Raw genomic sequence first — 23,503 nt, 5'->3', positions numbered from 1 at the left:
TTCGAAAGGCTGCTTTTTCTTGGTGAGATTTGTAAGGGAATGTGCAATCCGGCTGTAATTCTTAATGAATTGCTTGTAGAAATTAATGTATCCGAGGAAAGATCTGATATCTCTAACGTTTCTGGGAACCAGCTAATTTCTGATAGCTTCTATCTTGTTTTTTTGTAGCTTAATGCATTCTAGCTTGATTGTGAATCCGAGGTAGTTAACTTTTTGTATATGAAAGTGACTTTTTGCGGGTTCTATAAGAAGCTTTGCATCTTGAAGCATTTGCAGCACTATTTCCACGTATTTTTTGTATTCTTTCAGTATTCGAAAGAAAATGAGGATGTTGTTGAGATATGCGATAACGAACTGATTCAGATGCTTGTATAGAATATGATTAATTATCTCCTGGAACGAAGCTGGAGCGTTTGTTAAGCTGAAGAGTATAACCAAATATTCGTAGTATTTGTAGCGCATTCTGAAGGCAGTTTTCCATTCTTCTTCTTCCTTTACTCTGATCAGGTTGTAAGCTTCTTTTAGGTTTAGAACTGTAAACCATTATGCTCTCTGCAATCTATCTCGTAATTCCTTGATAAGTAGCAACAGATATCAGTTCTTAATTGTAATATTGTTGAGTTGCTTGTAATCAATATATAGCCTGAGCTTGCTATTTTTCTTAGATATAAATAGAATGGAGTATTCTGCTAGTAATTGCAATGATTATATATATTCTTTCTTAAGATTCTTATCGAAGTACTCTCTGAGTGTTTCTAGCTGTATTTTGTTTAGTTTGTAGATGGAGAAGAATTTGGGCTGTTTCCCTTCTTGTAGCGGAATCTCGTAATTATATAAGCTGTATTCTAGCAATCCTGTATTCAATTCTTTCTGAAATAGTTTCTTGAACTTATAATATTCTTGTAATATGTTTGCAAGTATTGGTTCTGATTCTTGTGCTGTTTCTGCTATCTGGAGGAACAGTAGGTATTGTTGAGCATGCTTCTTTTCTGATAGCGTTTTTGAGAGCTTTGAGCGTTCGCTCCGAGCTGGAGCGAGCGCTCGAGAGCTTGGTTTCGAGGTTTTTCCTGTATAGATCCACAATTCACTTTCTGAAGCTTTTTCTTGTTGCTCCGAGGCGGACTGACTTGCTAAGAGTTTCGCTTTTGTTATTTTGCTAATCTGTTGGCGCTTTGGCACTGTTTGAGTTCGCTTGTTACTAGGTTCTTCTTCTTGAATTGCTAGCTTTGCTGATTTGAAAGTATGTATGAAGTTGTCTGAAGCTTCTTTTCCCGAATGTTTTTCAATAACTAGCTTCGATCCTGCATTATTGATTACAACTATTTCTCTGGGTATAGCTTGTTCCTATAAGATCTGGCTAGTAGTTTAATTAATTCGAGGATTGTGCTTCTTAAGCTATAGAAGCCTTATAATCAGCTTATACTATGCTGTATTCATGATGTTAAAAGAAGCTCTGATTATACATTCTAGGATTGAAACAGATAAATAATTAGTTTTCTTATTGATTACTTCTTAATTGTATGCAATAGATTGTTCTTTTACAGTGCTGAGAGTGTATAAGCATCTCTTCCATCTCCATTGTAGTTATGCTTGATTGATGATATATAGGGATATAAAGTTTCTCTGAGCGCTACTGTTCAATAGTACGCTGTACTTATATTTCTGAATATATATGTTAAACTTAATATAAGCGTAATCTGTTCTAAAAGCTTTATATAAGAATTATTCTAGTCTGATCGTCTGCAGTTCCTTTACAAGCAATTCTGTTCTTTTGAATTCGTTGAAAGCTGTTTATTCTTCTGAGCTTGCTTTGCTGCTTCTTAAGCAAGCTTCTTAGCTTGCTTTTGCTCATATTATTATTATTCCTAGTCTTTCTTTTATTAATGCTAGTTGCAAATCTTATTATTGATGTGAATCGTGCAGAGTATTGTTTTGTACTGCTACTATTTTATTTTCTTATTCATATATTGCATAAAGCAGTTATCTGGTAATCCGATATATGCATTGTAATACTATTTGTTGAGAACTTTTCTGAAGCGAAGTTCTTTTTTCTTAATAGCTTAAAGGATTTATTCTGATTCTCTGATGGAGAATCATTCGTATTGCATCTTGTCTGAGAAATGCGTTCTGCAGCTATGATAGGTGCAGGAGATTCATGCTAGTTTATAGTATAGATTGTAGAGTAAGCTGATTCGAAGATCCTTGTTTTCTTATGCCTCAATGTTCTGCAAGGAGATGCAGATGAAGAGCTCTTCTAATCCTATCTTATAAATAAGATATTCAATCTATATTATTTTCTTATTTCATTCAATACTAAAGGGGAATCTTTCTGTAAGTTTCTTGGGTTTATTGTTTATAGGAAACTTTAGTAAATTATTGAATTGCTCGTTCTAGCTTGATCTTTCTGTTGCTTGAGAAGCGTTTTCGGTATTGTTTAGATATTTATACTAATAACTAAGAGGGTACTATTCTTTGTTCATTTCTCTGGTTATAGTATCTGGTGTAGGTAATGAGGAATGGCGAAGAGTATTGTTATTAAGCTCTTCTTCCAGTGCCTGAATGCTTTATTCAGTGATATTGGAGCAGTTCGAGTTATTGCTACTTGTAGTCGTGCTGAGCGTATACTCTCGCCCTGCTGTCGCTATCTGCCTGTGGCATCTAGATTTCTGAGGGAATTATCCTGAATCTTTCTTATTCGAGAGGTGTATTAAGCAGTTGTTGTTGTAGCAGAATATTCAGCTGAGATTTCCGTAATTAATAGAATTCGATATTTGTTTCAAGAGAATGTTTTTGCTTAGTTGATTGGATTCCTATTACCAAGCGATATTCATCTAGCATTCTTTCTGAACTGATTACTATTTGTTCTTCCGGAGTTGATAGCAGTTGTATATAATATATCTTTATTTGTTGCAGTTGTAACAAGTAATGCTGCTCTTCTTGCTATACTGCTTATTAGCTGCATTGAGTTTCATGAAACTAGTGTATATAGTACTGCTCTGAGCTATACTGCTATATCGACTGCTATTCTTATTTTGAAGTTTCTTGCCCGTATTAGCTGGAAATCTCCAAATCTAACTTTCTTTCTTCTTGAACTTTTCTACTTATTGTTCATATAGATGGTTGTTAATGCGGATAGCTTAATTAGAGAATATTGCGAAGTTCTCTAGCTAATTCTGTTTGAAGATTTCGTTCTTAATATCGTTCTTAAATCTCTTGTAATAATATTCCATAAGATTCTTATCTTCTTACAGGAGTTATACTACAAGTTGCTTGAATCTAACTGTATAAGCAGAAGCTAACTTGGTCTGCTTAAGATTCATAAGCTGCTAAGCTATAATGCATTCTTTGTTGGAATTATTAAAGATTTTCTTAAGAGCTTTCTCGAAGCTTTTAAAAGAATTGAATATATTTTTGATATTCTGAATATATATGCTGGAATTGTTCTGATGCTTCAAGTAGTTGCGCAAAGAAAGTTTGTATTAGATAAGAGCATCTTTTTCGAGATAAGTTCCTACAAGGATAACTTTCTCAGATTTCTTAGTAAACTGAGTTTCGTAATACAGGAAATACGCTCTGCAGTAGATAAGGAATCTATGCAGCATTTTTTGGTTGCTGTTATATATAGCAGGCTTATTCATCTTGTATGCTTTTCCAGCGCTACTGATAATTGCAGAGATAAACTGCGCCTGCTGAGCTTGTTAAGCTAGCTGGGCTTGTTAGTTGGCGATAGTAGCGCTCTAAGCCTGCTGTTGTTTGCATAGATTCTGGATATGCTGAGTAAGCTGATATACCTAATTAACCAGTTCTTCCTGAGTAGGGGCGTACGAGAACGAAGGAATTCCTGAAGGAGCTATCGTATTCTGTATTGCTTAAGAGGGTAATACTGAACTGTTCTTGAACAAGAATTATCAAAATGTAATAAGTATTGCAGCAATCCGAAGATTTCTAAGTATACGAAGGAGTTTATGCTAATAAGAGCAGTATCAAAGTATCAAGTTCTTGAATATAAAATTATACAAGTTCTAATAAGCGATGCAAGTATTCACTGCCTTTGGAACTACTTAGTATATAAAACTGAATACTTAGATTAACAATTGAAAAGCTATATATAAGATCTATCTAATGGGAATGAATGTATCCTTATATATCCAGCTCTTCAGTTCTGTTGGTAGTATTGGTTGTTGGATTCTTTGGATCATCTGGGTGATCCAACTGATCCAGATTACCATGGATTAGCTACTGATCCATCCTGATCCTGTAATCCTAATTCTTGCTTATGTAAGTCTTAGTCCTTGAGATATTGAATCCTTCCCTGTTTTTCCGGATAGTTGTTCCGGGTATTCTGGCTAGTGACCTGCATGTTGAATGGGTTATAACACAGCTCTTCAGTTCTGACTAACCTGACTATGTTATGATTTCTTATAGTTATTTTTCCGAATATGTTAACTATGTTCATAGCTAATATAGTTGCGCTAGCAATCCTAATCCGGGTTACGTAATCCTGATTGGTACCCGATGTTGAGTTGTGATACCTGGTTCCTTGGTTGGTGGGGCTTATCCTGTGACCTGCATGTTGGATGGGTCATAACACACTGAGAGACCTTGAGAAGCCTTGAGAGGCCTGAAGCACTGAGAGATCTTGAGAAGCCTTGAGAAACCTGAAGCACTGAGAGATCTTGAGAAGCCTTGAGAGGCCTGAGGCACTGAGGGACCTTGAGAGGCCTTGAGAAGCCTGAGGCACTGAGAGACCTTGAGAGGCCTTGAGAGGCCTGAAGCACTGAGAGATCTTGAGAAGCTTTGAGAAACCTGAGGCACTAAGGGATCTTGAGAAGCTTTGAGAAGCCTGAAGCACTGAGAGATCTTAAGAGCCTGAAGCATTGAGAAGGCGTAGGAGCAGCTAGGAAGCAGCGAAAGCCTGAAAGCAACGGAAGCCTGGGAGCAACGGAAGCCTGGAAGCAACGAAAGCTTGGAAGCCTCAAAGGCCTTGAGGACAAGGCCTGATAAGGGGGGACAATCTGTCAGGGCCGATTGTGCCAGCAAGGCTCAGAGCCAGCTAAGCCAGCTGGATTACGGATGACTAAGCAATATGCAGCTATAAAGCGGCTTTCTAGCCACGTCAGCACTGCTGAGCAGAACTTAGCTCCTTAGGCCTCAATGTTATTCTGGTTGTATGCCCCTGAAAGAGAGAAAAGACCTCGCCACATTGCCTTTGCAACCTTTCCACCTAACATGCTGCTTCCCTGTTGTGACCTGCATGCTGGATGAGTTATAACACCTTGCTAACAAGAAATCAGATATTGCGATCCAACATCGAACAATCATCAGAAATTACATAAGCAAAGGTTAGAGTTGAATCATAACAAAAGAAGTAAGCTACTTACTGAATCATCACAATACGAATCACGGATTACAGTAAGCTAAATAAGCTATAATAAAGAGCTGAATATATATAAGAATACATTTACTACTAACTAGATAGATTATTATATATAGCTCTTCAGTTATCAATCTAAGTATTAGATTACTTTCCTACTCTGATAGCTCCAAAGGCAGTGAATACTTGTACAGTTATCTTAGTTGTGTTTCCGTATTCAAGGCTTGTACTTAGCATCGCTCTTGTTAGCATAAACCTTTTGTGTACTTTGGAATCTTCGGATTACTGCAGTGCTCATTACACGAGTACATTCTTATTTCGTAAAATAGTACTAATTTGTAGTTAATTAGGGAAATTTGTTGTAGAATTTTAAATGATTCTAGCTTTTTGTAATTAAGTTTGTTGCTAAGCTTAGTTATTTTGATGTTTTTGCAAAGTAGGTAAGCTGCGCTCTTGTGCCCATGTGGCCTGGATTTGCTCTTCCGTTTTTCCATCAGCACTTGTTACAACCTATCCTATATGCAGGTTACAGGACGGGACCAAACGTTCATCTGTTTGTCTGATGGTTCCATGGCTGGGCTTCGTTCGGAAGCGCTATTCCTATATATACAGTGGTACGTACGTAGGGTTCATGATAGAGCGGAGCTTGTGTTGAATAACGAACGTCTATTGAAGCTTATCTGCTGAACCGGAACTAACCGCTTCCCCACAGTGAAGCACGGGCCACACCACCTCACAGCGCTTCGCCGTACCCGCTGTTCCTCTCCTTGCCCACTCAACAACATTCATCGCTAGCGCTCTTTCGCATCCTATCTCCACGAAGCCCTGCCTTCGCAAAGCCCTCTCGTCCTACTCAACACGCCCCATCACTCATCATCATGAACTTGCCCCTAGATTAGGATTCGATCATCTTCCCTCCTGTCGATCCTTTCGAGTATTTCGATCAATTTCCTGACTGTATAAAGGCGCTTCACAAGTTCCTGCCGCGCGACATAAACCCCTACTCCATCTTTACCACCCTCCCCAGACAGTTCAATACTGTCACAATACCGCTGCAGAACTCGGAAGCTTTCTTTTTCGATATAATCGATATCGGCCGGATGTCTGAGAACCAAGCTGACTTTTTCCGCTGGCTCGGGGAGCGGCGGGAGGAGAGGCTGAAAGAGTTGCATGAGCTCTGGAGTGAAGCACTGGACTCCTTCAAAGTGTTTGATAAACTCTGTGATGATAAGAATTAGCAGTTTTGGTATGATATTACTACTATCAACTGTCAGAAGTCCTTGGATGCATATATTGCATATTTTGCATCGCTTATGCTACGATCAAAGGATATTGATATCTTCAACTGATCTGCTACATCGCGCCCGACGGCAGCTGGCGCCGGCGTTAGACCTGAAGGAGCAAGATCACTCCCTTCGGCATACTCGAGCTTTGAAGAAGTTAACCGGATATATGAGGAACCCTGGCTATCATACGAGTCAACAGATGAGGAATACCATCCAAGAGACGAAAGAGACGGACTCCCAAGCCCGGGAGCCTGGCCACCATACGAGTCAACAGATGAAGCATGCGATCTGAGAGACGAAAGAGACTCGGAGCAGAGCGGACCGCCCCCCCGAAGCGAATCGCCCTCTTCTAGATACGCGACACCACCCGAGTACCGAACCACCTCGCCTGCGCTGACAGATGCGTCATATTCTCCTGCGGGGCAGGCTCGGGATGGGGGAGAGAAGAGCTGGGAGAGGGCCGATGTTCCTGTGGCAGGCAGGAAGAGGAACAAGGCGAGGACAGCAGCACCCCGCCCGTCGCCAGGCCGTGTGCAGAAGAAGCCGAGGTGGAAAAAGAAGCAGAGCCCGGCTAGAGACAACCCCGACCGTGCCCGACCTGCTATCGGCGGCAGCCTGCAACAGACAAGGCATGAGCGAGCCGCTGACAAGATGCTCCGGACGCTGGAGGGCAACGAGCAGACAGAAAGCCTACCGCCCGGCGGTCCCGGGGATGGGGATGGGGATGGGCAGCTTTCTCCATCGCCCCCTTCCCCCTCAGCCCTACAGCACAAGCAGCAGCAGCAGCAGCAGCAACCGAAGAGTGTGTCTCGTCACAGAGCTGGGCAGCCTCCACAATCAGCATCCACGGCACTTGATGGAGTTCGTGGAGCCAAGATAGCTAAGACTCGGAGGAAGCGTGAGCCCCGGGAACCCGAAGCTTCTTCCCGGCTGCTCTCTGCCGCCCGACAAGCGCCGTCTGGCCCGGAGCCTCCTGGCCCTCCCCGGGACGCCCTGTCAATAACATCTGTACGCAGGAGCCGGCGGCTGGAGGAGAAGGCGCAGGGAAGAGCAGCTACAGGTCTCGATGTCGGGGACAGGTGGAGAGCGCGCCCGGGCCGGCAGCGGGCAGCCTGACAAGGGCGGAGCCTGGAGAACACCCAGCAGCGACCCAGCACTTATGGACATGTAGAGAGAGAGGGTAAGAGGGTAGGTATCTCCTGCTAGTGGGCAGTCCTAGAGCATCATCACCACAGCCCCGAGCATTCTTTCAGGCATGGTCGTTATCCCGGCAGGGCTGGGTGCAGCGGCGTAGTCTGGTTGATGTGCTCTATAGGGTTTTGGCAGGCATGGTTGTTATCCCGGCAGGGCTGGGTGCAGCGGCGTAGTCTGGTCGATGTGCTCTATAGGGGGATTTTGGCAGGCATGGTCGTTGTCCCCAAAGGGCTGGGTGTAGCGGCGCCGTCTGGCAAGGCCGAAGCCTGAGGTTCTCTTCAGGGTATCAGCTTACCGTCACATGGAAGCAAGCAAGCCAGGTCAACAGGAAGCTGGCTCGGACGGAGGCAGGCATGCTGTCGTGACTGCAAAATATACGAGGTATTGGTTCCATCGCATAGTCTTCATTTTTTTGATACCGTAGTCCCCAAACGGATCCCGTGTGTTCAATGCCACCTTAGCTCTCCCAGGCGGATGTGAGGATGGGAATAGGCATGCGACATCTAACGAGTGGACACCTGACTCTACCTTCTTAACCTATTGATGTGTTCGTATTCAAGATATGTAGTCGAATGAATCATTATTAAGAATAAAGCAGGGTTGTGTGCTAGAATGGGGAAAGGAGACGGGATGCGGATAGAGTTGTTCCCAAGAGTCGAGGTATCCTTGGTCAATGATTAGCTGCGCTACCGTCTTGAGGGGATGCGGTGATGCGGCAGGATCCTGTTCGGGAGGTTGTCAATCCTCTTGTATAGACTTGAGCAATCCCGTTCCAAGCGTCATCAGCAGGTATGATCTCGGCCTTCACGTCTCCAGGCGCTCGTCGGGGCTGCGCAATCTCTGCTGTGATCTTATCCTTCAGAGCTACGAAATAGATATTTCTTTGTGATACCGGTCACGAAAGAAAAAAAAGGGATGCTATTGTAGTTGATGAGATGCAAAGTAGATTCTTAAGATACTATATGTGAGACTCGAGTATGAGGACGACGAAGGCAAAGTCACTGTGCTAGTCCCTTGGAACGGAGATGTCTTTGCCTCACATACTACTCTATGCCTGTCCAAGGTAGGTCATGAGACCCTCTCTTCCCGAACTCTCCGCAGGCATACCCACTAGTAGCATCATAGTCCTGCAATACCAAGACTTTCAAGGATGACAATGTATTCTGTGAGTGGCTCTCTGATGAATTAGGGTGTTGTTGTAATGCATAGGCTTAGTTCACCGAGATCGTGCACAGTGTGGACATGGGACAAGCAGGCAACTGTTATAAGATCTTGGAGGATGGGATCTCGAGCGTGTGCTGGTAGCAGTGGAGTTGAGCTACCAGCTGGTCGACGGCCCGCCTGCCTGATCTCGTCGCCATCACGCCGACTCCTTGTCCTGTTCAGCCTCGTCCTCCCTCACAGATTCCATCTTCCCTCGCGGCCGGCTTCTCTCACCTCTCTCACCTCTCCAGCGCAGGGGCATCTGTCCTGTTCAGCGGGGTAGTTGATGTATATTCTATATGCATCTGACAATACAAAGAAAAAAGCAGTACATAGTACATTCTATATGCGCCGGACCCTACAAAGGAAATTCCCCAACAGCCACCACCTGACTCGTGCAGCAGCAGCAGCAGCAGCAGCAGCAGTCCCCACAATCCCGGGACCGGCCCTGGGTTATCGCCTCCGTCCTCAGCCTCGTAACCGTGACGCAGCCTCGTCTCCTCCCTCAGTCTCGTCTCCTCCCTTAGCCTCGTCTCCTCCCTCGGCCTCGGCGGCCAGCCGGCGCTGCTGCTCCCGCCAGTGGTCCCTCAGCTGGTCCCTCAGCTGGTGGGACTGCCCCATGGCGTAGTCCTGTGCATTCCGGAGCTCTTTTCGGCCAGTCTTGAACTCCTGGTAAGAATTGGTAAGAAGTGTCGAGTTGATAGGGTACTGATGGTATTCAGGCCTACCATCTGTAGAGGATGGCCTGGCATAGTGTGCAAACTGGTTGAGGAGTGTGCCGTCCAAAGTAAATGTTGTAACTTGGGCGTGCCCAGGGGGATCAGGCGTTCCGAGATACGAGAGAGCCTGGTTCCTCGAATAGACAAGACAGGCTCCGTCATAGGCGCTCTGCACCTTGGCTCCTGTCAGTCTGAGAGGGCCTTTCCACTCGCCAGCTAGATGTGGCAGGGTTATGGGGTCATAGTCGTTCTTGTAGAGAATAGCTCCATTCAGCTGCTCATCAGCCGGGAATGGCCCGAATGCACTTTGTGCAAGACCCTGGACGTAATCAGGCTGCGGCGCAGACAGGCCGTCGTTGAACCCAAGATCTGGTGGAAAACCTGTGAATGGCCGATTACATGCATATTTATAACCTTGCGGATAATCTTTCTTCAGCAGAGATTGGCTTGCAAGTATCACGTCAGCCTCGGTGTGAGCGTTGCTAATGTTATAAACGTATCTCTCGAAGGTTGATCTGGTGGGCGAGGCTGAAATGCGGGATGCAGCATACTGTCTGCGGAGTTCGTCGCGGTTCGCAGGAGGTCTGGAGTCCGGGTGGAGGAAGATGCCATTCTTTCGAGCCTGAGCAGCAAAGCCGGGCGCTGTGCTCGAGATCGAGCTTGTGTTCCTGGTCGTGGCATCAGGGAGGCCCGATGCACCAGCACCCTTCTCCCCAGTCATCCTGTCGAGCAGGGCGAGGTTCTTGCGCGTCAGCGGCGCCCGCCTGCACAGATACGTGGCTCCAGGGGCCTGCGCTGGTGGGCCCGCAGCCTTGGGAGGTGTGCGAGCTGCCTGCTTGCGTCACGACGCCGTCGTCAGCCAGTGTCCTGCAGAAAGAAGAGAGAAGAGAGGGGATCGTTGCGTGCATACCTTGGCTGCCTCTCCTGCCTGGCCGTCCTCAGCCTTGGGTGCTCGTGTGTCCGGGGACTTCTGCGGAGGATCTTTGTAGAGGCGTCAGCACGGACTTTATCTCACGGAAACAAGGAGGGCACGCTGCCGACATACCTCTGCCCTGGCCCGCGGCAGCAACAGTGCTCAGCAGCTGTTCTGAGGAGGGCGTGGGGGGTTTCCGAGAGCGACGGGTCTGCCGGGTCTGCCGGGTCTGCCGGGTCTGCCGGGTCTTGGCAACTCGGCTTGTCATGACGAAAAAGAAGGACGAGGAGGAGGAGGTTTATGTAGAAGATGTTAGCATGGTTCGGGACAGCTCAGATCAGATCTCCAGTGAAGGGGGGGCCGCAGGACTGGTTTAGGGCGGGCTGGATGTCAACCTGAGAAATGAGATAGGGACCGGCAACAAGAGACATTTTAAAGCCTAGAGGAAACCTGCCCGGAAAAGAAGCCTTTGTTTGTGTGGGTAAAGGGCTGCTTTGTTCCGGCCCCGCAGAGGTCGGGGGAACATGAGCCGTCTTTATTCATGTGAGCAAGAGGTTCACCGTCTTTGTCCACTTTCCAGCCAGCGCTGACAAATGATGCAGCTCTCTTGGTACAAACTGCACGCAGGTGAGCCATTGTTTGTCTAGCATGAACATCACCCAAGAGGACTTTTGAGCAGCCCGCAGCGTAGTGTGCCTTGTTCTCGAGATAGCTCAGCTGATTATCATTTCAGAAACGATACCTGCTTACATGAATTCAAAGAGTTATTATTGGAATTACGAATACGAAACTTCATGACGGGGCCAGCGGAGACCAGGGGCTGGCAAAAAAGGCACTGTGAGGATCTAGAAGTTGTTTTTCATTCACTTGAGCAAGGGGCCTCGCGCAGACAAAATGCAAAAGTATGCAACTGCTAAAAGGAGTGACCACTCCCAGCTGACTGGAAATGGCTGTGGCCTATATAGCTAACGGTCGGACTCGCACATATAGTTTCAATAAACAGTTTTGCGAATTAAGGCCTACTAGCCAGCTAATAGCCAGACCTGTTGATGGTCTCAGATAGAAAAACGATGTTGGTTCAGACTGGTCTGGTTGGCTCTGGTTCAGACTGGTCTGGTTCACCAAATTCCTTGTTTTTCAAATAAAAATGAAGCAAAATATTGAGAAAACTGGGGTAAACTGAGGCTATAAGGATCCACAATAGAACTTGGGCAACTTACTTGTTCGCTTGCAAGCCACTTGCTTAAATATGCCGCTTATTTAGCTTGAACCGGACGTCGAAACCGTCAACTTCGCTTGTCAAGCGACTTGATTCCGCTTGACTTGTGTGGAACGCTGCTGAATACAGCTCCTTTGAAGACTGCATGGAGCGTGGTGTGTACTCGCTCTCCTCTTTCCAGTGCTTTCTGTTGATCAGGCAGAAAGGATAGGAGAGAAGAGAGCCTGTCAAACCCTGCTTCTTTTTGGTCTGTCTCCCAGACATTGAAGAAGGAGGGATTCGTGTCCGGCGGTCTCCCTTGGAGCCGGCGGCTTCTCCTTGTTGAGATGGCAGAATTCCTGTCTTCACGCTCTCCTCGAGCCGAGCGTTCAGGAACAGAGCTCATCTCTAGTGGTGGCGTGTCAGTGCGCACCACAATTGTATCTCCTATATGCTCCTCTGGAGGAGTAAAAGGATCCCGTTGCTCGCGTCCGAGTCTTTCGTAGCTACCATTGTCATTTTGGTAAGCTTCCCTGCTCTCGTCTTGAGAGACTTCCAGCGCCATTGAGTGCTCTCTCGAGCCCTCAGGGCTAAGGAGATGACCTGCCTGGTTCTCCTTCCTCACCCCCGAGCTCCTGTTGACTGCATGGAGCTCTGTATCCAAGGCAGGTGAGGTATCCGCGGCGCGTTCTGTTGTTCCAAGTAGCTCCCAGATTGAAGCTGGGTTCTGCAGTTCCTCCTCTCGGAGCTCGAAGATCACCTCTCGAGCCTCAGATGCCGGAAGCTCTTCTTCCCGCTCCAGATGATAGAACAGCTGCTCGTCGAACGTTACATTCCGCGTCGTAAATACCTGGTTGAGCGCGGGAACCCATATCTGATAAATGTTTGAAGAGATATACCCCACCAGATATCCTATGTGCCCCCGTGCTTGTATCTGATATTGCTGTTTGTTTTGATATGCTTCCCGCTCTTTATGCAGTGGGTATGCGCGACATCCATAGGCATAAATGCTACTCCAGTCTGGTCTGAGGTCTGCTGTGAGCTCGTGCGTCACAGAGGGAGCATACCAACGGAAGTACTGAGCAAACTAGCGCTCTAGAACTTTGTTTGGCGACCGCATCTTCGTGCCTTGGCGCGGGGAAATGTTGAAGAGAAACGCGGCGGCCTCGACTGTGTATGGCCAGAGGCGCTCTGGTAACCCCGCTCCTTCTCTCATCTTTATAGGTTTCGTGATGATTTCTTGTCCTCCCCGCTCGGCTCCGCCGTTTGGTTCATGTGTGTGGGAAGGGGAAAGCTCGAGTTCTACCCCCTCCTCCTCACACCAGACCTGATATGCAGTGTTTCCCCTGCTTGAGATCACAGCCGTCTCATTATCCTGTCGAATTTTGCACACTGAAAGGCCATATCTTCGCCGTACCCAGCTCTCAAAGTTCATGAGGATCTGTGAGATTCCTGAACCCTTCTTCGAGCGCAGGGTATAAACAAACATTTTTCCGCTGTATTCGTCCTTAATCAAAAGGACCCAGCTCTGGTGCATGTGACCTGCTGGGAAAGCGAACAGGTCCCATGGAATCCGCCAAAAGGGTCGCCTGGATACATTTTCCGAGGCTCGCCTTGAAACCACCTGTCGAGCGTGGGCCGTAGCACAGAACTCACATCGAGCTTGTTTCGTGCCATTGATTCGAACCCCGCGCGCGTGGTTGACCAACGCCTTCAGAGCTTCTGGGCCTAGATGCCCTGACCGTAGCTGCCTAAGGCCTCGATGCCTAAGCCCCCCAGTTCCTGCAGTTGGTTCTGGCTGTCACAGTGATAATCGAGGCCAGCTCATCGGGCTAAGTTGTCCGGACCCGCCAAGGCCTTAACACGGGGATACTGGGCTAGGCTCACGCTCTCCGTGTAATAGTACCCCAGTGCGCTATGTCGCCATGCTCCAGAGCGGCGATATGGTATTTTGTCTTCACCGTCGCTTTACAGCTGTAAGGAAGGCAGTTGATCGTGGTAGTCATAGCGATCCTGGCTTCTTCGGCGGCGAATTTTATGTGTTCGACTCTAGCTTTCCCTTCCGAAACAGTTCAATAGGTCAGATCTCTTTCCCGAGACGCTTCCGCGCTATCTGCTAATTATTCTTCTTTAATTATAAACGCCATTAGATGCTCAGCTACTTTGACCAGGATACTAGGATTTTGATATACTATAGCAATCGGACTGATTACAAAAGGGGAATTCTGGATCTTGTGTTGAAACGAATGCAAGTGTGGACAAACGAGCACTGTTTTCTGAAGGAATTATCTGTGCTACAGGTTGTTGAATGTGAAGTGAGTAAGCTAGTTGGACATTTTTTTTCTTCTCCCGCATACTTCGTGCTACCACGCGATTCTTGTCTAAGCATATTCTCCAACGAGATCCTGCAATTTTGCCCGAACAGCTGCTGATTGCCAGGCCCGTTCTTGTCTCTAACTATCATCTTTACTCGTCTTTACTAGGAGTGCCTACAGCAGGATGACTATATCAACTGTAGCATCTTCGCGATCGAATGTGCAGTTGCCTTGATTACTCCCGGAAACTCTCCCAGCTTTATATCCTACTGCACTGCGCATGGAATATTTCAAGCTTGGCTAGGCATAACTCCAAGACAAAAAAGAACCAAGACTGGAGCTGAAATGAAATGCTCCCCAAGTCAAGTATCAACAATACAATATCAAGGGGAAATTTATACAACAAAGCGCCGAAAGGTGAAGAATACATATTCCATGTTAAAGATGTTCGAATAATAAGGAATCTCATTCAACAGCATATTCGAAACCTATTCAGATAATAATCCGATTATCCTCAAAGCATGAATTAATTACTTTGGAATATCCGGATTGCTGCAGTGTTTATTACAGTATCCTTTCTCGTGCTGTCTAGCTAAAGAGACCTGCCTATGCTGAGGGCCAGCAACGCTTCTGCGCCAGGGAGGCAGCCTGGTGGTGGGCGTGGTGGCTGAGAGGCTGAAGAAATCGAATCCAGTGTTCTCTTCATACAAAATAACTGATACAGATTTCTAGCAAACTCTGAACAGCGTGAAACGCGAGGTTATGAGGATTAATTGTTAAAGAAACAGCTATGTAATGAGCACTGCAGTAATCCGGAGATTCCTAAGTACATAAAGGGTTTATGCTAACAAGAGCGGTATCGAAGTATCAAGTCCTTAAATACGGAACCGTACAAGTCCTGAGAGGCGATGCAAGTGTTCACTGCCTTTGGAGCTATCAGAGTAAGAGAGTAATCTGATACTTAGATTAACAACTGAAGAGCTATATACTGAATCTATCTAATGATAACGAATGTATAATTATATATTCAGCTTTTTAGTATAAATATGTTGGATAGCAATATATCTAAGTTATCCTATTAGCTCTGAATAGCACATATTCAAAGCTATTCTTTCTGATTAATCGTGCTTATAATCCTATTTCTAAGTTATGTAATCAATGCTTTATCAGAATGTTGGGTTCTTAACACCTGATTCTTATTATTTGTAACTTGTTCCGTAATCTGCATATTGAATGGATTATAATATCATTTCTCTTCTATCAGTTGTTGTTCTTAATAATCTTTCATAAGTATTCTGATAAGCTCTTCGCATGCATAATCTTGCTTTTCTAATTGAGATGTTGAATAGAATCAACAAATTTTATTCTTGAGCTGAAAAAACTAAACAAAAGGATTCTCTTCTTTCCTTAGTTCTTAAAAACGCTGTTATTATGCTTTTCTGTTCTTTCTGCAAGAATTATAGTATTTAGTTCTGTTAAGTCTCCATTGAGGATTCCTTCTGTTATACTGAATATGTTCATCTAGTGTAATAAGCACTGCAGCAATCCGAAGATTCCAAAGTATACAAAGGGGGTTTATGCTAACAAGAGCGGTATCAAAGTGCCAAGTTCTTGAATACGGAACCGTACAAGTCTCAATAGGCGATACAAGTGTTCACTGCCTTTGGGGCTATCAGAGTAGAGAGTAATCTGATACTTAGATTGATAACTGAAGAGTTATGTACGATGATCTATCTAATAGTAATGAACGTGTGATTATATATTCAGCTCTTCAGTGTAGCTCGCTGATGCTTACTGAGGCTTACTGCTGCTCAGTGGTGCTCATTGAGGCTCACTGCTGCTCAGTGGTGCTTACTGAAGCTTGGTGAGCATAGATGAGCTCTTCTGATTGGTTAGCTTATAATTCTAACCCTGGATTATATAATCCTTGTGGATTATCTGATGTTGAGTTATAATATCTGGTTCTTATTTGCTTGTAATCTGTTTTCGTAATCTGCATATTGAATGAATTATAATATCATTTTCTGTTATGACCCATCCAACATGCAGGTCACCAGCTAGAACACTCGGAACAACTGTTCGGAAAGACAGAGAAGAATTCAACATCTCAAGAACTAAGGCTTACATAAGCAAGAATTAGGGTTACAGAATCAGAATGGATCAGTAGCTGATCCATAATAATTCGGATTAGTTGAATTATTCAGATAATCCAAGGAATCCAACAATCAATACTATTAACAGAACTGAAGAGCTGAATATATAAGAATACTGTTATAACCCATCCAACATGCAGGTCACAGAACAGGTCACGAGTAACAGGGACCAGGTGTTAAGAATTCAACGTTCTGACAAAGCATTGATTACATAACCCAGGGTTAGGGTTATTAGCGGATAGATACGGTTAATATCTATCCCGTCGATGAAGGAATCGATGAAGTCAACATCGATCCTATATATCCGGACTGAAGAACTAAGTATATGAAGGTTCACATTTCTTACTGTTAGATAGATTTCCTTTAGATAAGTTCTTCAGTTATTAATCTAAGTATTCAGTTTTATATATTGAGTAGCTTCAAAGGCAGTGAATACTTGCATCGCTTATTAGGATTTGTACAGTTCTGTATTCAAGGATTTAATACTTTGATACTGCTCTTGCTAGCATAAATCTCTTCGTATATTTAGGAATCTTCGAATTGCTATAGTGCTTATTACATTTTGATAACTCTTATTCAAGAACAGTTCAGTATTATTCCCTTAAGCAATACGGAATACAATAGCTTCTTCAGAAATCTCTTCATTCTTATACGCCTCTACTTAGAAGGAATTAGTTAATTAGATATACTAGCTTATCCAGCGTATCCAGGATCTGTACAAACAACAGCAGGCTCAGAGCGCCACTATTGCTAACTAGCAGGCCTAGCTAGCTCAACAGGCTCAGCAGGTGCAGTTCATCTCTATAGTTATCAGCAGTGCTGGAAAGGCATATAAGATAAACAAGCTTGCTATGTACAATAGCAATCAGAAAACGCTGTATAAATTCCTTATCTACTGCAGAGCGTATTTTCTGTACTATGAGACTCAGTTTACTAAGGAATCCGAGAAAGTTATTCTTGCAGAAACTTATTTCAAAAAGAATATTCTTATCTAATACAAGCCTTCTCTATACAACTACTTGGAGCATCAGAACAATTCTAATATACGTATCCAGAGTATTAAGAATATGTTTGATTTCTTTGAAAGCTTCGAGAAAGCTCTCAAAGAGATCTTTGGTAATTCCAATGAAGAGCATACTACAGCTCAGCAGCTTATAGATCTCAGATAAACTAAGTTAGCTTCTGCTTATATAGTTAGATTTAAATAATTCTCAGTGCAACTTCTGTAGGAAGATAAGAATCTTATGGAGTACTATTATAAGGAACTTAAGAATGATATTAAAGATGAAATCTTTAAGCAGAATTAGCTGAAGAACTTTGCAATGTTCTCTAATCAAGCTATCTGCATCAATAATCATTTGTATGAATAACAAATGAAGAAGTTTAAGAAGAAAGAAAGCTAGATTTGGAAGTTTTCAGCTAATACAAGCAAGAAACTTTAAAACAAAAATAGTAATCGATATAGTAGTATAGTTCAGAGCAGTACTATATATGCTAGTTTTATAGAACTCAATATTGCTAACAGGCAGTATAATAAGAGGAATAGCATTACTTGCTATAACTGCAATAAACAAGAATACATTGCATGCAACTGCTATTAATTCCGAAAGAACAAATAGCAATCAATTCAAGAAGAATGCTAAATGAATATTGCTTGATAACAGAAACCCAATCAACTGAGCAAAAATACTCTCTTGGAGCAAGTATCAGACTCTATTGATTACAGAAGTCTCAGCTGGATATTCTGCTATGATGATAACTGCTTAATATACCTCTCGAGTAAGAAAGGTTCAGAATGATTCTCTCAGAAGCTTTAGCGCTGCAGACAAATAGCAATAGCGGGACGAGGGTGCATGCTTAGCACTCCTACGAGTAGCAATTCGAACTGCTCTGATATTGTGGAATAGAGCATTCAGACATTGAAAGAAGAGCTTAGTAATAATACTCTTCAACATTCTTCATTGTTTATACCAAGCATTATGACCAGGGATATGAACAAGAGGTAATACTTTCTTAGCTACTAGCATAAATATCTAAGCAATACAGAGAATGCTTCTCAAGCAACAGAAGAATTAAGCTAAAGCAAACAATCTAGCAGCCTGCAGAAGCTTTCTACGAACAATATGCTCAACAAGCTTAAAGAAAGGTTTCCTTTCAGCATTGGATGGAATAAGGAAACAACATAGATCGAATATCTTATCTACAGAATAGAACTGGAAGAGCTCTTCATCTGCATTCTCTTGCAGAATATTAAAGCATGAGAAGATGAAGACTCTCGGATCAGCTTATTTTACAATCTACATTATGAATTAGCATGGATCTCCTGCACTTATTATAGCTGCAGAATGCATTTCTCGGAGAAGATGCAATATGAATAGTTTTCCATCAGAGAACTAGAACAAATCCTTCAAGCTGTTGAAGAAAAGGAATTCCGCTTCAGAGAAGTTTTCAACAGATAGCATTATAATATATACATTGGATTATTAGATAACTATTCTATATAATGTATAAATAAGAAGATAAAATGGTAGCAGTACAAAATAGTATTCTGCATGATTTATATTAATAATAAGATTTGCGATTAGCATTAACAAAGGAAAGACTAGGAATAACGATGATACAAGCAAAAGCAAGCTAAGAAGCTTGCTCAAGAAGCAGCAAAGCAAGCTTAGAAGAATAAATAGTTCTTAATGAATCCAAAAGAACAGGATTGCTTATAAAGGGATTGCAGATGATTAAACTAAAATAGTTTCTATATAAAGCTTTTAGAACAGACTATGCTTATATTAAGTTCAATATATACATTCAAGAATACTAATATAGCGCACTATTGAATAGTAATGCTTAGAGAAACTTCATATTCTTATATATTATTAATCAGATACAGCTATAATAAAGATGAAAGAGATGCTTATATACTCTTAGCACTATAAAAGAACAATCTGTTGCATATAACTAAGAAGTAATCAATAAGAAGACTAATTATTTATCTATCTTAATCCAAGAATGTATAATCAGAACTTCCTTTGATATCACAGATACAGCATAGCATAAGCTGATTATAGAGCTTCCATAGCTTAAGAAGCATAATTCTCGAATCGATTGAATTACTAGCCAGATCTCATGAGAACAAGCTATACCCAGAGAGATAATCACAATCAACAGCACAGAATCGAAGCTAGTGATTGAAGAATACTCAGGAAAAGAAGCTTTATATAACTTTATATATACTTTCAAACTAGCAGAGCTAGCAGTTTAAGGAGAAGAATCTAGTAATAAGCGAATCTAAATAGTGCTAGAGCGTTAATAGATTAGCAAAATAATGGAAGCGAGATTCTTAGCAAATCGGTTTGCTTCGGAGCAATAAGAAAAAGCTTCAGAATGTGGATTGTAGAACTATATAGGAAAAATCTCGAAACTAAGCTCTTGAGCGCTCGGTTCAGCCTGGAGCAAACGCTTAAGGCTCTCAAAAACGTTACTAAAAACAACGAACGAAAAGAAGCATGCTCAGCAGTATCTACTGTTCTTTCAGATAGCAGAAACAGCATAAGAATCAGAATCAATACTTGCGAATATATTATAGAAATACTATAAGTTTAAGAAACTATTTCAGGAAGAATTGGATACAGGATTGCTGGAATACAGCTTATATAATTACAAGATTCTGCTACAAGAAGGGAAATAGCTCAAATTCTTCCCTATTTATAAACTAGATAAAGCATAACTAGAGGCACTTAGGGAGTATCTTGATAAGAATCTTAGGAAAGGATATATATAATTATTGCAATTACTAGCAGAATATCCTATTCTGTTTGTACTCAAGAAAAATAGCAAGCTTAAGCTATATATTGATTATAAGCAATTCAATGATATTACAATTAAGAACTGATATTCATTGCTACTTATTAAGGAATTATAAGATAGATTGCAAGAAGTATAGTAGTTTATAGTTCTAAATCTGAAAGAAGCTTATAATCTAATTAGAGTAAAGGAAGAAGAAGAATGGAAAACTGCTTTCAGAATATGCTATAAATACTACGAATATTTGATTATGCTCTTTGGTTTAACGAATATTCTAGCTTTGTTTCAGAAAATGATCAATCATATTCTATATAAGCATCTGGATCAGTTCGTTATTACCTACCTTAATAATATTCTTATTTACTCTTGAATATTGAAAGAATATAAAAAACATGTGAAAACAGTATTGCAAACGCTCTAAGATGCAAAACTTCTTGTAGAACCTGCAAAAAGCTACTTTTACATACAAAAAGTTGATTATTTCGGGTTCATGATCAAGCTAGAATACATCAAGCTATAAAAAGATAAGGTAGAAGCTATCAGGAACTGGCCAATTCTCAGGAACATTAGAGATATCAGGTTTTTCCTTAAATATATCAACTTCTATAAGCAGTTCATCAAGAACTATAGCCGAATTGCATATCCTCTTACAAATCTTACTAAAAGGGATTAATTCTTCAAATGAATCTCTAAAGCATAAGAAGCTTTTGATAAGATTATCAAGCATATTACTTCAGAGCTAGTTCTGTATAAAGCAGACTCCTATAAACTCTTTGAAATTGAGACTAATGTATCAGAATATGCACTCGGAGAACAACTTGGCTAGCGAGACAACCAAGAACATTTAAGGATTATAAGCAACTTCTCAAAGAAGTTGAATAGCTCGGAAATCAACTACAGAATCCCTAATCAGAAACTCATAGCAATAATGAAAGCTTTTAAGAAGTAGCAATACTATCTTATTAGTATACAATACTCGATTATAGTTCACTTAGATTATAAGAATCTAATTACATTTATAATAATCAAGGTTTTGAATAAGCAATAAGTTAGATGAGCAGAATTCTTCTTATAGTTTAACTTCAAGATTATATATTGCAAAAGCTCAGAAAATGGATAAGCAGATACTTTCAGCAGAAAATCAAACTATTGAAATGCAGATTCTTCGGATATACAGAATATCTTCGCTCAAGATAAATCAGGAAATCTTGTTAATGTGCATAGAGAACTGAATGCTGCTTTCAGAATCGAACTTTCAGAAAGGGATTTAGAATTAATAACTCTGAATAAATAAGATAACTACATCAAGAATGTATATAGTGCATCAGCATACGGATATTAGAGAATTAGAGTAATCTATGAATGTATTAAAAGATATTAGAATTCATTAAATCTTAGGAAAAGAATTGAAAATATCTTATAACAATGCAATAGCTGTAAGAAAAATAAGGTAGAAAGATATAAGCTTTATGGATTACTGCATCTCTTATCAGTACTTACAACTGTTTAGTAATTCATTAGTTTAAACTTCATTATTAAGCTACTTTTCTTACGAGAACTCTTAACTAAAGTATAATATGATAGCATTCTAGTAGTGGTTTGCAGACTGAGCAAGTATGCTTATTTTCTTCTCTATAAGGAAAGCAGTACAGCAGAGAAACTTGTATATACATTTCTCAGAATGATTATTGCTAATTATAGCATATTAGAAGAAGTGATTTCTAATAGAGATAGAAAGTTCAACTCGAAGTTTTGAACTTTGCTTATAAAATAGCTCGGAATATACTATAGAATATTCATAGCATTTCACTTACAAATAGATAAATAAATAAAAAGAATGAATCAAGTTATTGAACAGTATTTATAATACTATATCAATTAGAAACAGAATAACTGAATTGATTTATTGCTTTTTATATAGTTCGCTTATAATAATACAGATATAAATATAATAAAGAAGTTATTATTCTTTATATTCTATAGATATAATTCAACAGCTTACTACAAAGTATTGCTAGGAGCAGATGCAGAAGCTGCAGATAAAAGGATTAAGAAGATTAAGAAAGTTCAGAAGGAACTTCAATCAGAATTATAATTCGTTTAAGAACGAATAATACAGTATGCAAACTCTAAAAGGATTGAGGAATCAATCTTATAGAAAGGAGATAAGGTTTATCTACTTTGGAAAAATATCAAAATAATCAGATCTAGCAACAAACTTAACTATAAGAAGTTAGGACTATTCAAAATCTTGCAACAAATCTTCCTAGTTAATTACAAGTTAGCATTATCTTATGAGATGAGAATATACTTAGTTTTTCATATTTCACTGCTGGAACCAGCAGTACAGGAAATACTAATAGATAAAATAGCAGAAGTGGAAAACAATGAATCAGAGTATAAGGTAGAGAAGATCCTCAAGCATAGAAGCACAGATAATACAAGGAAATATCTCATCAAGTAGAAAGGTTACTCAGCAAGCGAAAATTCATAGAAACCACAGAAGAATGTTAAGAACACTCAGGAGAAAGTAGCTAAGTATTGGAAAAGAAAGGAAACTAGTATCTAAGACGATTGCTCCGCCCCAAACCGAAACCCAGAAGCTTTGGGAATCTCACTCTTCAGAAAACCCGACCAATTTACCACTGCATTCCCTATATCCACAGAATTCCAGTTAAAACCCTCAAAAGAAGGATCTTCAGCAATCACAGCAGATTTCTCTGCAACTACAGAACGAACTCCAGCAGCAATGCAAGCCTGCTCCTCCGCCTCTATCCTTTCCAACTCCTCCACATTGTTAATACCCTAACAAACAATGCACATCATCTTTTCGTACTACATCCTTTTCTGCTTATGCAGCCTAAGGAGTTTAGCATTCAGCTCAACAGCCTCCTCTTCAATCGCCTCCATCTCCGCCTCCAAGCAACGATATTAAGCAGTCACACAATTCAATTGTGCAGGCATCAGGCTACGAACATTGCAATTCAACAAACTCAGATATATGCAGATTTAATAACAGGAAGATTCGGATTTAGCAATCTTGCACTCAGCTGAAAGATTGTAATCTTTGTAGTATGAGCAAAGCATGAGCAAAGGAGAACTGAAAGTAGCTATAGCAGAAAGAAGGAATGATTTCTGCAAAGAATGAGAATAAAGCTTAGCAATATAACAAGAATTAACTCTGTTTAATATCTTGATTAGAAAGGCAAGATTACGGACGGAAGATTTGCCAGAATACTTACGAAAGATCGTTGAGAATAATGATTGATAGAAGGAAAATAATGTTATAACTCATCCAACATGCAGATTATAGAACAGATTACGAGTAACAGAGATCAGATATCAAG

General features: G+C 41.5%; 5 protein-coding genes across 5 annotated transcripts; 1 reads left to right on the top strand and 4 right to left on the bottom strand.

Annotated features, from left to right (window-relative positions):
* Positions 1-3,479: 3,479 nt before the first annotated feature.
* Positions 3,480-3,641, bottom strand: M406DRAFT_261319 (uncharacterized protein; the record flags this gene model as incomplete). Its single annotated transcript, XM_040917431.1, has 1 exon — positions 3,480-3,641. A coding segment is annotated over one exon (162 nt), but the record flags the coding sequence as incomplete, so codon positions are not given.
* A 1,978-nt stretch (positions 3,642-5,619) lies between these two features.
* Positions 5,620-5,868, bottom strand: M406DRAFT_261529 (uncharacterized protein; the record flags this gene model as incomplete). Its single annotated transcript, XM_040917446.1, has 1 exon — positions 5,620-5,868. One exon carries the CDS (start codon positions 5,866-5,868, stop codon positions 5,620-5,622), a length of 249 nt encoding a protein of 82 aa, XP_040774466.1.
* Positions 5,869-6,277: 409 nt separating this feature from the next.
* On the top strand, positions 6,278-8,251 carry M406DRAFT_357105 (uncharacterized protein). Its single transcript, XM_040923591.1, has 2 exons — positions 6,278-6,620; positions 6,723-8,251. Exon 2 carries the CDS (start codon positions 7,061-7,063, stop codon positions 7,538-7,540), a length of 480 nt encoding a protein of 159 aa, XP_040774465.1. The 5' UTR covers positions 6,278-6,620; positions 6,723-7,060; the 3' UTR covers positions 7,541-8,251.
* A 1,367-nt stretch (positions 8,252-9,618) lies between these two features.
* M406DRAFT_232605 (uncharacterized protein) lies at positions 9,619-10,266 on the bottom strand (the record flags this gene model as incomplete). The annotated part of the gene is made up of 1 exon (XM_040915911.1): positions 9,619-10,266. A coding segment is annotated over one exon (648 nt), but the record flags the coding sequence as incomplete, so codon positions are not given.
* A 12,455-nt stretch (positions 10,267-22,721) lies between these two features.
* M406DRAFT_262424 (uncharacterized protein) lies at positions 22,722-22,961 on the bottom strand (the record flags this gene model as incomplete). Its single annotated transcript, XM_040917510.1, has 1 exon — positions 22,722-22,961. A coding segment is annotated over one exon (240 nt), but the record flags the coding sequence as incomplete, so codon positions are not given.
* Between the last annotated feature and the right edge of the window lie 542 nt (positions 22,962-23,503).

Source organism: Cryphonectria parasitica (genome assembly GCF_011745365.1).
Source record: "Cryphonectria parasitica EP155 unplaced genomic scaffold M406scaffold_6, whole genome shotgun sequence".
Lineage (NCBI taxonomy): Eukaryota > Fungi > Ascomycota > Sordariomycetes > Diaporthales > Cryphonectriaceae > Cryphonectria > Cryphonectria parasitica.
Note: the sequence above shows the minus strand (reverse complement) of the source record. Positions and strands in the feature narration are given on the sequence as shown.